A 15970-nucleotide genomic window follows, 5' to 3' on the forward strand; every position below is an offset into this window, starting at 1 on the left:
AACTGACATTTTTAAAAGCTACAATCCATATGCTCATTTATTTCTTTTTTTTTTTTTTTTTTTTTTTGAGACAGAGTCTCGCTTTGTTGCCCGGGCTAGAGTGAGTGCCGTGGCGTCAGCCTAGCTCACAGCAACCTCAAACTCCTGGGCTCGAGTGATCCTTCTGCCTCAGCCTCCCGGGTAGCTGGGACTACAGGCATGTGCCACCATGCCCGGCTAATTTTTTTTATATATATATCAGTTGGCCAATTAATTTCTTTCTATTTATAGTAGAGACGGGGTCTCGCTCAGGCTGGTTTTGAACTCCTGACCTTGAGCAATCCGCCCGCCTCGGCCTCCCAAGAGCTAGGATTACAGGCGTCATTTATTTCTTAATAATCAGTATCTCATACAAAAGGATGAATGCAAATAAAAATAAGACATTATAGTTATTTATGTTGTTAAAAGAAAAACCGTAGATAAAATTATGTTTAACAGAGTTTACTTGAGCAAAATAATTCATGAATCAGGCATCACTCAGAATCAGGAGAGATTCAGAGAGCTCTGATTTAGCAGCGTGAATAGCAGTATTTTATAAGCTGAACACGAAAGCAAAGTAAATAAATTACTAGATTGGCAATAGCTAGATGTTTGTCTTATTTGGGTACAATCTGAAGGAAAGTCTCTAGTTAGAGGTTAATAGGTGGTTTCTGACTGGCTATAGCTGAAATTTTATTTTTCTATTTACACTTACTTCAATTTGATTATGTAAGAACCCTAGGCACTGGAGCTATCTCAGCCTAAGGCCTCCAACTGTCCCCCACCTCATAGGATGTTCTCCTGACAAATAGCTAATTCTTATTTGTTTGCTAATGAACTTGATATGAATGCTCTAGCCCTGTTAAGTTGAACAAATTCACTTGATGCTGTACTTTCAAATAAACTCGAGATTTTAATGAATACTGCTAAGTTTATCATTTAGGGAAGAGGCAGGAATCAATAACTGGTCTACACCAAGTATATACTAAAACCCCTCTACATTAATTAGGAAGGTAATTTGTTTTCCTTTGACACACCAAGAAGTAAACAAAGTTTTCGTTTCCTACCACTTAGTATTCTTAAAATAGCATCTTCTTACTTTATAAAATGTATTTACTGTCTAGGAAAAAACTTTACAAGACCCAAAAAGCATCAGGAATTAGAATTCATTAGGGTAGAGAAAGTGGAGTGTTCACAGGATAAGGAGCATTCTTCCTACATAGGTAATACAGAACTGACCTCATGAGGACAGATATGACAACTAAGAAGTGTTGCTATTGCTTTTTTGGGTAAGTAATTTAGCTTTTCATGAAAACGAAGAAAAAAATAAAAGATGTGAGGGACTGAGAAGTACATCTAAGGGGGTTAAAAGCTTCTACTTTTTCTCCCCTATGGTTTTCTACCTAGGTATCCTATTCAAAAGCCAGTGGCAGCCTGTCATTCTAGCACTCTGGGAGGCCAAGGCGGGCGGATTGCTCGAGGTCAGGAGTTCGAAATCAGCCTGAGCAAGAGCGAGACCCTGTCTCTACTATAAATAGAAAGAAATTAATTGGCCAAAAGCCAGTGGCAAATTTACAAGATGCTATCTTCAGGCAATAGCAAATAAAATTCAATATTTTTAACTTTTTAAAAAAGTCATAAACAGAATTTAGTCATGTGGTAAAGAGCAGCATAAGATGCTGAATCTGCATTAGTTAGAGGCACAGATTCAGGTTTGAAATCTGCATTTGTGTTCACTAACTTGTAGTTACTTTGCACAAGACACATCTTTCTGTGACTTTGTTTCCTCACTTGCACCTACCTCCCGGGGTTGTTCTGATGGTTACAGGAGTTATTACATAGAAAATACTTAGCATATTGCCTGGAACACCATCAAGTGCTTAGGAAGGGTTAGCTGAAAAACAAACTATTTCATAAAGAATTTGGCCTTACCCGGAAGAGGTTTGGCCTTTGCCCTTAACTTCCTGGAGGCCATCTCTAAGCCTTTAGAATGCCACGCTTGACTGGAGTTTTTTTGTTTGCCTAGGAGTCTTGAGGCAAGCTAAATAGTCTAACAATGTGACTTAGGGTAGGGGCTTTGCATCATGTAGTATCAGTTTTTCAGAGGGGCTAGAGACTGAGATCAGCCACATAGTTGGTCAACTCTGACTACAAGCTGGAGACCCAGTAAGAACTCTGGACACAAAGGTTCTGGTTAAGTTCCCTGGTTGGCAATACTCTGTGTGTGTTGTCAGACATCAACACTGAGGAAGTAACGCTGCCCATAAATTTAGGTGGAAGAAAAATTGGAAGCTCCTTGTTTGGAATGTTCCTGAACTTTGCCCTATGGACCTCTTCCCTTGACTGATTTTAACATGAGTTCCTTAACTATAATAAACTGTAACTGCCATAACTGTGAGTATACCAGCTTTCAGTGAGTTCTGTCAGTCCTTCTGGTGAATTATCAAATCTAAGGGTGGTCTTGGGGACCCCTGAACTTGCAACTGGTGCTGTGAGGGCAGTGTTATGGACTATGCTTCCTCCAAATGTCACACACACACAAACAAAAAACATCTTCATATACATTATCTCATCTAAATCTTATAATAGTCCTAGGTGATGAAGTTAAGAGATGAAGAACCAAGGGTTGTTAAAATTTAGGAATTTACCAAGACTTGCTCAGACAACCTTGGTGCTGGGACTCAGAAACAAATCTTCCAACAACAAAGTCCCATGCTCTTGCTACCATACCACAACTGGTATACCTATGGACATAACCATAGGAATATGCAAATGATGCTCAATGGGGAGCTTCATAGAGGCATTATTAAGTAAAATGCTTTACCATCTGATGTAATCTCTCCTTCTTCCATGCTATCAGACATTACAACTTCCTCCTCGGTATCTTCTTCAAAAGATGAAAGGTCACTGGTATGGACAGAACTAACTGTGATGTCTGTAAGTCCATCCACATCAGAATCTATCAAAGAGGAATCTTTTCAAGAAGAAAATAAAACACAGAAAATAAATCATCTTATTACAAGAACATACTCAGAGCTCAATTACTAAATTACATTTAAAATTTTCTGCTTTAAACATACATCAAAGAAAGTCTACTATCAAAGAAGGCAAAGTTGTTTCCAGAAAAATACAAAGGAAAACTACCCTGTAAAAATAACTGAACTACTAATTTACAATGTTAATGATATAACCAAAAATAAATTTTAAGTAAATGAAATATTTATTACCTAATATTTTACAGATTAGGATATAGAGCTATGAATTAACGTGCTTGGAATAATATATATGAATAAATTACAAGACAAATTACAAATTTCACAGCTTTTCTATTAATTTACTCTGTGAATAGATACATTATATGGAAAATAAACATACAAATTTAAGTTTTCAGTGTTCTGAAACACAAGTGTCAAATAAATTTACTAAAATTTGAAAGCAAATTTGATACCCGCCCTAAATAGACACTTTTTGTTCTTTAAACTATCATAGATTTTTGCAAGTTTTTATATACCTTCTTTTGTACCTTCCACAGTTTTAGCTTTATTACTATTCTTTTCTGAAGGAAGTTTTGAACTCTCGACTTCTTTTTCCTTTGCTTGTTTTTCAAAAACTTTTTGTGTATCTTCACTCCGTTTCGAGTGATCAAACTTCTTTTCAGTCTTTTCCTTCTTCTCCTTCTTTCTTTCTCCTTTTTCATTGCTGTCTGGCTTCTTTTCACCTTTGTCTGTTGATTTAATTTTTTGGTCACTGCTTTCCTGTTGAACATCCTTATTTATCAGAATTAAGTTATTAGTCTCTTTTGTGTGATTTTTAATTTCTTCAACTGGACAAGGGAGATCACTAAATTCTTCAGACTTTGGGGCTATTTCCAGTCCTTCCCCTCCAGAATCAGCTGTAGATTTTTCTTTATCAGCCACATCCTCTGAAGTTCTTTCTTTGTCAGTACTAGTGTCAGTACTTGGCTGAGATGAGAGTTTTTTTGATACTCTTTCACTTGTCTTGGCATTTGATGTTTCTGTAGAAGCCCTGGCAGCATTAGCTTCTTGGTTGAGAGAAGTGATGGTTTCCAAGATTGACATGGCATCGTTGGCTACATTAGCACTGGGCCCAGGAGCAGGAACACCTTAGAGGGAAAGATAAGTTTTAGAATAATCTTATGTACAAGGCAAACACCTCTGGTGAATCAATACTACATGGCACTATCATCCTTTTATGATGCATATGCTATGCAGACCATTTGTATTCTTTTAGACTTTCAGGTACCAGTGCTAGTACATACCATATTCTGAATTCTCTGCCTCTCTAATGCATTCTCTTAGCAAAGGTATAAAAATCTGGGAAAAGTCTAATTTCCAGAAAAAGACTATATTTTCTAATTATTATAGTTACTCCCACTATTATGACACATACACACACACACACACCATTACTAAAATGTGAATTATTTTTACTAATCTAGAAAAAGAAATGTTATGCCAGTTGAGGAATCTGGGTGATATTTAAAATAAATACAATTTCATTAGAGTATCCAAATAGAGAAATGTTTTTACGAACCAAATATCCCTAACTTGATACTCAGTTCAAGAAGAAAAACAATGGAACTAACCAAGAATAAAAGCAAAGCACCTTGTATAACGATGGAAGAGTCTGGTTTCTCATCATCAGGAACTGTGCTGCCACTTGCTTCCTCTTTGTGATTTAGTGTAGCCAAAAACTCATGCACAGCCTTCTCCACCTGAGGTCTAAATGTGTGGTTGATCTTTGGATCCACAACCTGAGAAATAATTCGGTCAATACCAGACTCCAACATTCCTGATCTGAAACACAGGATAATTTACATAAAAGTGAAAAAATAATTTTATATTATTTACATTAATTACTTTTAAATAAACTACATCTGCTATATGTATGTGTTCAACTTTAAACTGTCCCATCCATTCATCTGGATATACAGAAAGAACAGGCAGGAAGTTTCAGGCTATAGTGGCATCCAGATATACTATACTACAAAAAAAGTCTATAAACTTTTCTACCACTGTGTCACTGGTGGAAATACTAAAACAGACAAACCAAAACACCCTTAGAACTAGATAAACACGGTATACTATCTAAACTCCAGGTGTATAGGTGATGCTTATCTCATCCCTATGCTGCCTGTGGCATGTAAGAATATGAACACTAAAGCTGAGTTCTGAGTATAAAATAGATCTGTGGACTCTGCAACCTTTCTTTTTATTAAACAGAAAAATGTAAGCCTTTTGTAAGCATTAGAGTCTCCAGGAAAACTGAAGAACACACACAAAGTATAATTTCATCAAATTAAAAACAAAAGAAAGAAAACTTTAGTAAAACAAAAATAAAACAAGACTTCTGGCTTTCTTTTTATTATTTTCCTGCTATAAAAACTGATGATTTGTTTCATTCAACAATTATGAATATCTTTTACCTAACAGGTACCATATTGGCCACTGAGAAGCTACAAATCAGACTTGTTTCCTGTTCTGGTTGGGGAGGTAGACACAATTATTTCATTTATTTATTTATTTTTTAGAGAGAGTCTTGCTCTGTTACCCAGTCTAGAGTGCAGTGGTATGGTCATAGCTCAATGCAGCCTCCAGCCCCTGGGCTCAAGTGATCCTCTTGTCTCAGCCTCCTAAGTAGTTGAGACTATAGGCACACATCACCACCTGGCTAATTTTTTTCAGAGATAGGGTATCATTATTATTATTATTTTTAGCATATTATGGGGGTACATATATTGCCCATGTGTTAAGGTTACATATATTGTTATATGTAAGGTTAGTGTTAAGGTTGCATATATTGCCCATGCCCCCCGCCCCCCTCGAGTAAGAGCCCAGGCTGGTCTCGGACTCCTGGCCTCAAGTGATCCTCCCTCCTCAGCCTCCCAAAGTGCTGGGATTATAGGCATGAGCCATGGTGTCCAGCCTGACACAAACAGTTAAAATATGAGATGACAGGCACTAGAATACACCATGAACTGTAGGAAAGGAGAGGATTAGGAAATTATTAGACTTATACAACATAATTTAGCAATGCTTCATAAAAGAGAAGATATTTGAGCCAAGTCTTGATGTCTGCAGAAGGTAAGGGGCAGAAAGGTATTTTAGGTTAAAGAAATATCACATATAAGAGACAGACAGACAATATCTGAAATGTGCTTCTGCACAAAGGTGTCTGAGAAAATATGAGAACATAAATGTATTTTGAAAAATATACTTAAGCTTTCTTTTCTCCTATAAAAGAACTGGAGGAGCTGAAGTTCCCAGGATAGTGCTAGAAGACTGATGTGCTAGTCATTCCTGGTTCCTAGGCATCAGTCTCTATCGAATGAGTGAGGAGGCATATCTCCTTGCACTTTACAAGGACTATCTTTGAATGTAACTCTGTCTGGAGTAGAGGATGGATTAGATTTTCATTTCTGAGCCACCTTGTCACCTTGTGAAACTATAATTCTACTTATGTGGGCCATAGAGAAAAATGAGCCAACTCAGCCCAAAGTAGGTTACCTGTTTTTCAAATTTCTAAGATTAAAAAACTGCAAATCCTAAAAACATTCTTACATCCTAGAGATGTCTTTAAAATATAGGAGGTAGAAAAGACATAAGGAAAAGCAATCTTAAAAATGTCTTCATTTAAGGCACAAGTACAAAAGTATAAAATGAAAAAATAAAACCTAACCACCAAATTATTGCTTCAGTCCCTTTCTCTGTCTGCCTATGTCCTAGCCTCATCTTGAAAAAACGAAACACTTCTACCTTAGTCTTCTCTCACAGGGAGGTTAGCTCTGGTCTTAAGTAAAAATGAAGTCCAATGTCAATGATCACACTGCACTTAGTGGCCACAGATGCCTCACCAAAGTTGGAAAGAGCCATAGGCCAAGGATCATGGGCAATGCCAAAATGCCAGTAGCTGGCATTTTTCTGGTTAAAATTACTTCCTTGTCTTCCTTTTAAATTCTGTTTAGTTAAGACCATTATTCAGAGCTATCTAAAATTTTCAGATTCTGTTGTACAAATGAATGCTTAAGTAGAATAAAATTTTCCCTCCTACTGAGTCAGCAGTTAGCTATTAAGTTGAATCATCTGAAATTGTTGATATTAGCAGATAGCTCTACCTGAGTCAACTGAGTATTTCTCAAAGTCTATGAAAAACCGCTTGAAATTATATTTATAGGGGTTAGTCCAATCCTATACCATCATTTTGAACAAAACTAAATAATCCCTTTCTTTAAGGAAGCTTTAAGTGTTATTATAAGTAACACAGAACTACTAATGGTACTTAAATGAAAATAGTTCATTTAAAAACAAATAATATAGCTAGAAGAAAATTTTCAAATGTCTCAGGAAGAACAATGTCTAAATAATCCAAGAGAAGACAGCTGTTTTCCCTCTTTTAAAATGTCTCTAGAATAAGGGATTCTTCATTACTCATAGGTAGATCACTCCAGTATTTATTTAGTCACTGACATAGTCACAAGAATCGCCTACAACTCACCAACATGATTTCGTGATAACAATATATTGTATCCGTACAACAAGAATTTAAAGTGCCTAATTTTCTCATGTGCAAGACTGAGTTTAGTTCCTTTAAATAAAAGAACAGAATAAATAACTGCTTCCTTACCTTATAGATTTTGTATGTTAACAAACTAAATGGAATTCCAGGAAGTTTGCCTTCCATTTGAGTCTCTCAACATATAAAGAAAAAGAATGTAAGACCCCCCAAAACATGCTTTTAAAGCAATGCAATCATTTGTAAACAAAGAGGGGGTGGCTATGCAAATTGTAGAATGAATGCACTATGTGATGGGTAGAACACAGTATTAGAAATGAGTAACCCTCTGGGCCTGTCACCCAACACACCTCTTGTGTCCCTACTTTTTCTGAAAACAGCTTAGACCTTTCCCCAACAGGTATTATTATGCTGCCCTCTAATGGTATCTTTTGATCTCAACTGGACTCCTGTTTAGGCTCCTCACACATCCTCTAAAATGCAGACAACAAAGCTATTATTAAGTTCCCTCTTGTCTTATGCACAAGGAGAACTTGTCTGGGCCTTCAGGTTCCTGGTTTCTAGAATTACCAGTGGCTAAATGGGTCTGTCTTTTAGTCAGGGTGTGAATTTTTATTTGTGGGATTTCCTGTTGGTTGAAACTGTCACAGTAGATAGGCAGCAAGGTTCTTATAGGACAAAAGGAAATTAAGGTGGCAGGTATAAAATAAATGTAACTGTTTAAAAGCCACATTTCATCTCAAAGATGTACTTGACCATAAATATTTGTTAAGACAGGGAAACCAGGTGTTCTTTAAATAACTTAGTCACTCTTTTAGGATGGGGGCGTGAAGCAGGGCCAGAAGGTTTCTTGTCTTGGCAAATATTTATATTCAAGAACAACTAGAAGAGTTTTTTTTTTTTTTTTTTTTTGAGTAAATATGATTTTTTTAGACATCTCTAAACATGCCAGCTCTTCTCATTCTTTTTATCTTATGTTTACTCAAAATGGCCCTGATAGGTCCAGACATGTTTTTATTTCTTTCTTTATTTTTTTGGTATGTCACCACTAAATAACAGAGTTAAAAATCATAGTAAAATACAAATAAAATGGGGGGAGAAACATATTAGAAGGTAGAAGACATGATCTCAAATCAAGCGAAAATATTTTCTTTTTAGTGATTTTAATGTCCTTATTTGTCAAATAAGAATAATAAAGCCTGTTCTTTCAGAGTCAAGAAAACAGTTGAAAACTGTATAGGAGATATTATGGAATTTATCATCTATTAATATTATATCTGGTTTTTTTTTTCTTTCTTTTTTTTCTAAGTCACGTTGTTATTTTCTTCCTTCAAATATTTCCAAAAGTCTATGGGAAAATCAGACTGCTAAAATTCGGGGGGGCGGGGGAGGCGGCGTGTGTGTGAAGTGATTAGATCACGTTACAAAATTATACTGTATCACTAAGAGTGGCCACACCAAACCTCATAAAACTGCCAACATCATTACATGAACAAACTTCCATGCAATGTCTCTGCTTTCAGGCAAAGTAGGTTGTGACATTTTCAAACCTGTTTAGGAATACTTTTTCTAAGACTTACTTGAGAACTTGTTGTCTAATATTATTTCTTAGCTGGTTTTTATTGAGATGGGGACTCCAAGTGTGAGTTGCCAAGTGGTTTGCAACAAAGTTGTCAACACGCTGCCTCAGGTTCTGATAGGCAGGCTAGAGAGAAAAAAAACAAACATAAATGTTAAAAAGCTTCAATGTTATACAATATCAATGCTGACAGTCACAGGAATGTATCTTTGTGTTACCATTTCTTAGACTACAATATTAATGTAGTAATGTGGCAACAAAGTTTCATAGTTTATGACAATCTGCTTTAGGATAACTTATACTCATTCAAATTCTGCTTATTTTGCCCAGAACCAGGTGTTTGGAAACATGAGGAATACAAACAACACCACTTATTTATAGACAAAGGACTAGAAAATAAAACACAAATAGATGTTACTGTTGGATGATTTAGAATAAAGAAAAGGAGAGAATCTGACATTGAGCATGTTGCATTTGAACTGGAAAAGTCAGTTTCGAAGTTTCAAAATGTATCTGGGAATGGGAATGGCCAGCTTTGCAGATACAGCCAACAATTCAAGCAAAGAACGAGTGGATGAGAAAACTTGAGGTCAGGAGCATTTGGAGAATCCCCAAGTTGGAAGTCCAATTTGGTTGGAGGAGAAAATATAAAAAAATAGACAAATGAAGCTGAAGACAGGTGCTAGAAGGCTTTGGGCACCTGTACAAGAAGTTTAGAATGATGAGGTAGAGAATGAGAACCTGGCAGACTTGGTGGCTGACACCTATAATCCCGCATTTTGGGAAGCCACGGCGGGAGGATCACTTGAGGCCAGGAGTTTGAGAATGAGAAACCACTGCACATGTGAGCAGAGTGATATGACAACTGAACTTTGTGATGATTAATCATCCTATAGTGAAAGAGTAAACAGACACAAAATACACTTAGGAAAGAATGCAATAACTAAAGTGAAGGTCTATACTGGGGTGGCAGCAATGAGTTGAAAGGCATTGACTAAAGAGAAATTATTGATGGACCACAACTTGAACTAAGCATTAAAACTGACCTAGGGCAGTGGTTCTCAACCAAGAGCAAACCCCTCCCCCTGCCCGTACCCAGGGATATCTGGCAATGTCTGAAGACATTTTTGGTTGTTACAACTGAGAGAAGTGCTACTGGCATCTAGTGGGTAGAGGCTACAGAGGTACAGATGTTGCTGAACATCCCACAAGGCACAGGACAGCCTCCCTCCCCACAGGTGCCACAGCAAAGAACTATCTAGCCCTAAATATCGACAGTGCTGAGGCTCAGAACCCCCGATAGGGGAACAGGGAAAATGGATACATACTATGTCACTGCTACTTAAAAGGACACTGCCTGGAAGGAATGTACTGTGCATCCATTTACTCAGGACTGCATTCTATTCCTAGAGGCTGTCCCCTACCCCTTGTGATCTTTCTACCCCTCTTTTATATAGTTTTTAATGTAGATGAATTTGAGTGTTCCTGAAAGATTTTAAGCAAAACCATACAGCCTCACCTTCTGCCATTTGTCCCCCTTTACCTTCCAAGTTTATACTCCAGTGATATAAACTCTTATGCCTTTAATATTCTGCACCCACCTTTCCCCCTACTTGTTCCCCTGGCAAATTTCTCACCCTCAGAGCTCACCCTAATCTGTGAAGTCATCCTGACACCTAAGGTAGGCTTATGAGGCCCTAAACATACTACCATTCAAGCATTTTTTGGCACTGTACTGTATTTTGGGAAGGGGGGATATGTATCTCCCCATAGAAGTGTAAGCCTGTATCTCCCTTAACCTTGTTTTTCAAAGCCTATCATACTGCTTGACACAGGCAGATAAGCACTTAAAGAATAGTTGTCAGATGACTGAGTAACTGTCTCCAACACAGAATGGTAAAAGCTTTATCCCTGTGCAATGTCCTTTCATCATTTCCAATTTTCAAACTTTTGCTGATACCTATTTTCTATCCTACAAAGAAGTCTCATGAACATTTCTCATGTTCCTCTCTATTTATCTAAAATCAATGGGAACTAAAACTAATTCTTTCTCCCCAATGATTCTAAAGCATAATTTTTCTTTCCAGTATTCCCAAATCTAACAAACGTTTATTAGGCTCAAACATCACAATGCATTTAGTATTCTAGTCTAGTCATCCCACAACAAATTCAAATTTGAACTATGCAACAGGCAACTTTCCTTGTTTCCAAATTCTTCTTTCAGTAAAAAGTCAAGTGACTAGAGAAACATTGAAAATTCATTGTGAAATATTCTTTTAGGAACATATATATCATACATATTTTCTTCCTTTTCCAGTGCTTTAGTCAAGTGCCTTGGAGTCATCCTTGACCCATCCTTTTCTACCCCACATCTGTCTGCACTAGCATCAAAATACATCCCAAAACTGACGACTTCTCACTACCTTTATTGCTCTTACTCTGGCTCAAGGCATTCTCATCTCCTGTCCAGATTATAGCAACTGACCTCCCTGCTTCCACCCTTGCCCACCCAAAGTCTATATTTTCCAACAGAATAGGTAGAGTAAATCTTCTAAAATCAGGTCACCCATATATATAATTTATTGTCCAAATCAGATCACAACTGAGCACGAAAAGGGGACACTATTAATAATTATGCATGGTAAAAAAGAATAATTATACATGGTCAATTCATCTAATAAAATGGAAATCAGATTATGTCTTTTTTTTTTTTTTTTTTTTTTTTTGCTTACAACCTGCCAATGGCTTCTGAGCTTGAGTAAAAGCCAAACTCTTCCAATGGCTCCCAAGGCCTGCCAGATCTGGGAAGGCAGAGAGGGGCACTCTGATAGCACCTCCTACCATGTTCCCTTTAGCAGGTTCTGCCTCCGGTCTTTTGTACTTGCTATGCTTTCTTCTTGGAATGTTCAGGCCGCAAAGAGCTGCGGCTGGCTGCACAGCTCCTTCAGTTCTTTCATGGATGGTTCAAGTATCATCTTTTTTAAACCTTCCCTGAGCAACTTACTTGAAACAAAACAGTAGGCCTTTCCATCCCCATGTTGCTTTATTTTTTCCCATAAAACCCATGAAACAATATTAGTTGTCTTTGCTTGCTAGGATGTAAGCTCCATAACAGTGGAACTAGGGTTCACTGCCATATCCCAGGCACCTAAAAAAAAAAACAGCCTGGTACATAAGAGTTGCTCAGTGAATGTCTGCTGAGTGATAAAACTGACCAGGAGCCATTTATAACTGAGCAAGTAAGTGTCCTCAAATCATCTTTTATTACTTGGGAAGAGAGGTACCATATTTGTTAAGTTGGTGAGCTCCCTGCCTGGGATAGAATGATGGGCCTCTTCATATTCCCTCCTCACACTCCCCAGTGGCTAATCAGTGCAAAGGAGGCAGAATGGCTTTTTGTGACTACTGGGCCTACTCCAGAGATGCAGGAACTGGTAGTCTACATTGGAGGAGGCTTGGCAGTAGGTGGATCTGTGGGCTGCCCCAGGTTCTATTTCTTTGGGTGGGAAAGGCTGACTTGGTCTGCTATAGTCATATCTTTCTCTTAGCTGAGGATCATCAATAACCTCAGGGGGGGTTGGGGGATTCTATGGTCTTCAGGAGTAGCAGCAGAGTTTGGTATTTCTCATCCTGGTTCAAACACACTAAGCTGGATGACAGTTTTGCTCTTGGAGAGTACCCAGGAGATATCAAATGTCTTGATTCTTAAATATGTATGCGACTGACATAACCCAGTCACTGCTACTATCCTATATGCTACAGATAAGACTTTTTAACAGGGAGCAGGTCAGTCTTTGAGGTTCAAGTATCAAAGCACCCAAACCATAAGTGGCAGATGAAACCCAGGGACATTAGAGTGATGCTCCTTTGCATGTACAGGGAATCTTATTTCTACTTGGCTCACTCATTACATTGATATGAATGTTAAGCTCCTATGAAGAAAATTTTGGCTTTTGTATTTTTTTTTTTTGGAGACTTTTAGGCTTACTCTGTTTCTTGTTTTTGTTTTTTAAATAAGAAAATGGAATGTAAAATGCTACACAATAAGAACAAATATTTTAAATTAAATTAAAATCTACATAATTGCTAGTTAAGGGAGAGGCTGGAACATAACCTGTAACATAACCAGAAGAAGGTACAGAGGTGGTAGTGGTGGGGGTGGGGGATAGAGATAGATATCATGGGAGAGTTTGAGTGAGCAACCATATCCAGGTGTTCTCTTCTGTCTAGGAAGAGGATGCCATTTCAGTTCTCCTTTTCTCTAGCCTCAAGCATTAAAACAGGGAATCTTATTCTGTGATACCTGAACTCCCTGAAATTATATATAGTATTAGGTAGAGCCATAAGAAATTGTCTATAGTCAACCATTTTGAACTAATACAAACAACATGTTAACACGTATACATGCATTTTTCTTGGGAGAAGGTCCTAGCCTTCATTCGACTGTCAAAGCAACTGTGCTTCCCTCATTCTCCCCCAAAAAGGTTTTAATACTCCACTTTGAGAGGGTCTAGCAGGAATATTACAACACAGAGCAATAACATTCAGTCGGGATGAGATTAAGACAAAGTTGAATCTTAGATATTGCAGTCTCCCAATCAGTATATTAAAAATTTCAATTTGCATACACAATGATAACACGCAGATTCACGGATTTCTGAGAATGGCAAAGTGAAATCTCTACTTATTAGATACAAATAACCAGCTTTATTTCGGCAACATTTACCTGGCCATGTCAAATCTTTTCCCATTACATAACAGTAATAAATAGGGTAATAAGTCATTATTTTTTAAAAAGGTGGCTGTGCATATTGCCTAAAACAAAGTAAGAAAAATAATATTAATACTTCCTAAATAGAAGAGCACTCCCAAGTAAACTGAATTCTCTGTGGTGCAAAAAATCCAGTACCTGAAAAAGGAAATGCTACATAGTGGGTCCAGTATCAGAGTCCTTAAAATGGAAGATGTCCCCAGATTTTCAGGAGGGTGTCCCCAGAGGAGACAGGGGAACTGTATGCAGTTCACCTCAAAGCCTGGGAAGAATCTGTGAATGCTGCAAACAACTTTTTCTTAAAGATATAAGGCTCCTGAGAATAGCCACGTAGAGAAAACAGACAGACCCTCACTCTATCAAAACTCCAATCCAATAGACCCACCCAGATCTAAGCCAAAACCAAAAACAGAACAAAAGCCAATTAATTTTCTAACATACTTCCTGCTTCACCTGTTTCCAAAATTCCAGACTCAACTGGTTTTCCATACATCTCAGGGCTCCTTCTCGGTTTCCTTTTTTCATTCTTTGCCAATCCGCCTAAGTCTACCTGTTCCTGCTAATGCCCCTTCTGCTTTCTGGCTTCTAACTCTTTATGAACAGGGAATCTAGCTGCTGACCTTACTCCTCTCCTCACTACTCTCCTGAACTAGCTCTACTTTCCTGTCCTTCCTCTACTTCAGTATCTGCCGTCACCTCTCCTCCACCTTTCCCGCTGAATGGCAGTTCCTTCTACCCACATCACCCTCTCCCTTTCCACCTCAGAAAAGTGACTTGGCCTAAGCTACCTAAGTCAGGCAGTCACTGCTAGAAACCAAACTCAAGTCCCGATCTCTTAACTCATCTTTCCACTGCCCAGGTTTGCGCCCTTATCTTTGCACACCACCCACCCCCGCAGTGTCCAGCAAAACACACTGCAAAGGAGTTGATTCAATTGTCATTTAATGATTTCTCCAAAGGACAAAGACATTGCCCTTATCGCCCAGGAAGGAACCTTGAAGAGAGAAAGCAAAAATAACTTGGATACAAAGTAAACCAGGGGAAAAATCATCAGAGATGAGAATGAATACAAAACTGGGCACTGGTAGCGTTATTGTTTCCAAACCAGTCTTCCTAAGAACAATGACTTAGCCTTGTTTCCCAGACCGGTGTGACCCCAGCGCCTTAGCCGTACCTGGCACGTAGTAGGTACTTAAGCACTAATCGGTTAAACGAACGAAAGGACAGACTAATGAATGAACTCACCGTGCCTTGCACAGTGCATGGCACATAGCTGCAGCTCAAAGAGGAAGCGGCCGCAAAAGGACCCCGGTGAGAGAAGCGCCCTTGAGGTCCTCCCGTTCCCCCGCAGACCCCCCAGCCCCGCGCGCCCCGAACCTTGGTGTCCACGTCTGCCAGGCAGTCCCTGCGGAACTGGTCGAAGAGCCCCTGGCTCTTGAGGTGGTTCACGATCATGGCCACGAGCTGCGGGTCCCCGGCGCCAGCCCCCGCGCCGCCCGCCCCGCCCGAGCCAGGGCCAGCCCCGGGGCCCGGCGGCGGCGGTGGCGGCTGCGGCTGAGGCGGGGGAGGCGGCGGCGCCGGAGGAGGCGGCTGCGGCTGCGGGTTGGTGGCCATGGTGGCCTGGGCCGTGGAGGGCGCGGGCCCGCGCGGGCGGGCGCTCCTGGGAGGCGGCGGCTGCACTAGTCCCGCCGCCTGAGGGAAGCCAACGGGATGTTGTTACGGAACCAGCGGATCCAAAGCAACCCCGGATGTGAAAGGGAACCCGGGGAAGGGAGGAAAAGGCGGCGACGAGAGCAACGAAAGTACGGCAACGGAGGCCGCGAGGGGCCAGTTCCGGCCGCCGCCGGGCGCGGGCGCCCTCGCGAGGCCGGGCTGCGCCGGAAGCGGCGGCGGCTGAGGAGACCAGAGGGCAGAGCGGGCGTTGGGCTGCGGGGTCTGGAGTCCGGGAGGTGGGGGAATGAGACCCGCGCGATACCCGGAGCCCTAGGTCCGATTGGGCGCCTTTTCGGAGCAGGCCCGAGCGGGCGAGTGAGGCGCTGGCCGGGTTCCATTCGCGAGGGCGTTTTAGG

The 15970-nt window shown here is 39.7% G+C and overlaps 1 protein-coding gene across 1 annotated transcript in view; it reads right to left on the minus strand.

The window, feature by feature from the left end:
• The window catches only part of BOD1L1 (biorientation of chromosomes in cell division 1 like 1), a 55871-nt gene extending 40125 nt beyond the window's left edge, over positions 1 to 15746 (minus strand). Inside the window, exons 1-5 of the mRNA XM_012737583.2 lie at positions 15279 to 15746; positions 9132 to 9256; positions 4645 to 4835; positions 3530 to 4141; positions 2843 to 2992 (exon numbers count right to left, since the gene is read on the minus strand). Of these exons, the coding sequence (XP_012593037.2) occupies positions 2843 to 2992; positions 3530 to 4141; positions 4645 to 4835; positions 9132 to 9256; positions 15279 to 15515 (1315 nt within the window). The 5' untranslated portion in view covers positions 15516 to 15746. The remainder of the gene's footprint in view (positions 1 to 2842; positions 2993 to 3529; positions 4142 to 4644; positions 4836 to 9131; positions 9257 to 15278) is intronic.
• Between the last annotated feature and the right edge of the window lie 224 nt (positions 15747 to 15970).

The sequence above is a fragment of the Microcebus murinus genome, chromosome 3 (genome assembly GCF_040939455.1).
Source record: "Microcebus murinus isolate Inina chromosome 3, M.murinus_Inina_mat1.0, whole genome shotgun sequence".
Taxonomy (NCBI): Eukaryota; Metazoa; Chordata; class Mammalia; order Primates; family Cheirogaleidae; genus Microcebus; species Microcebus murinus.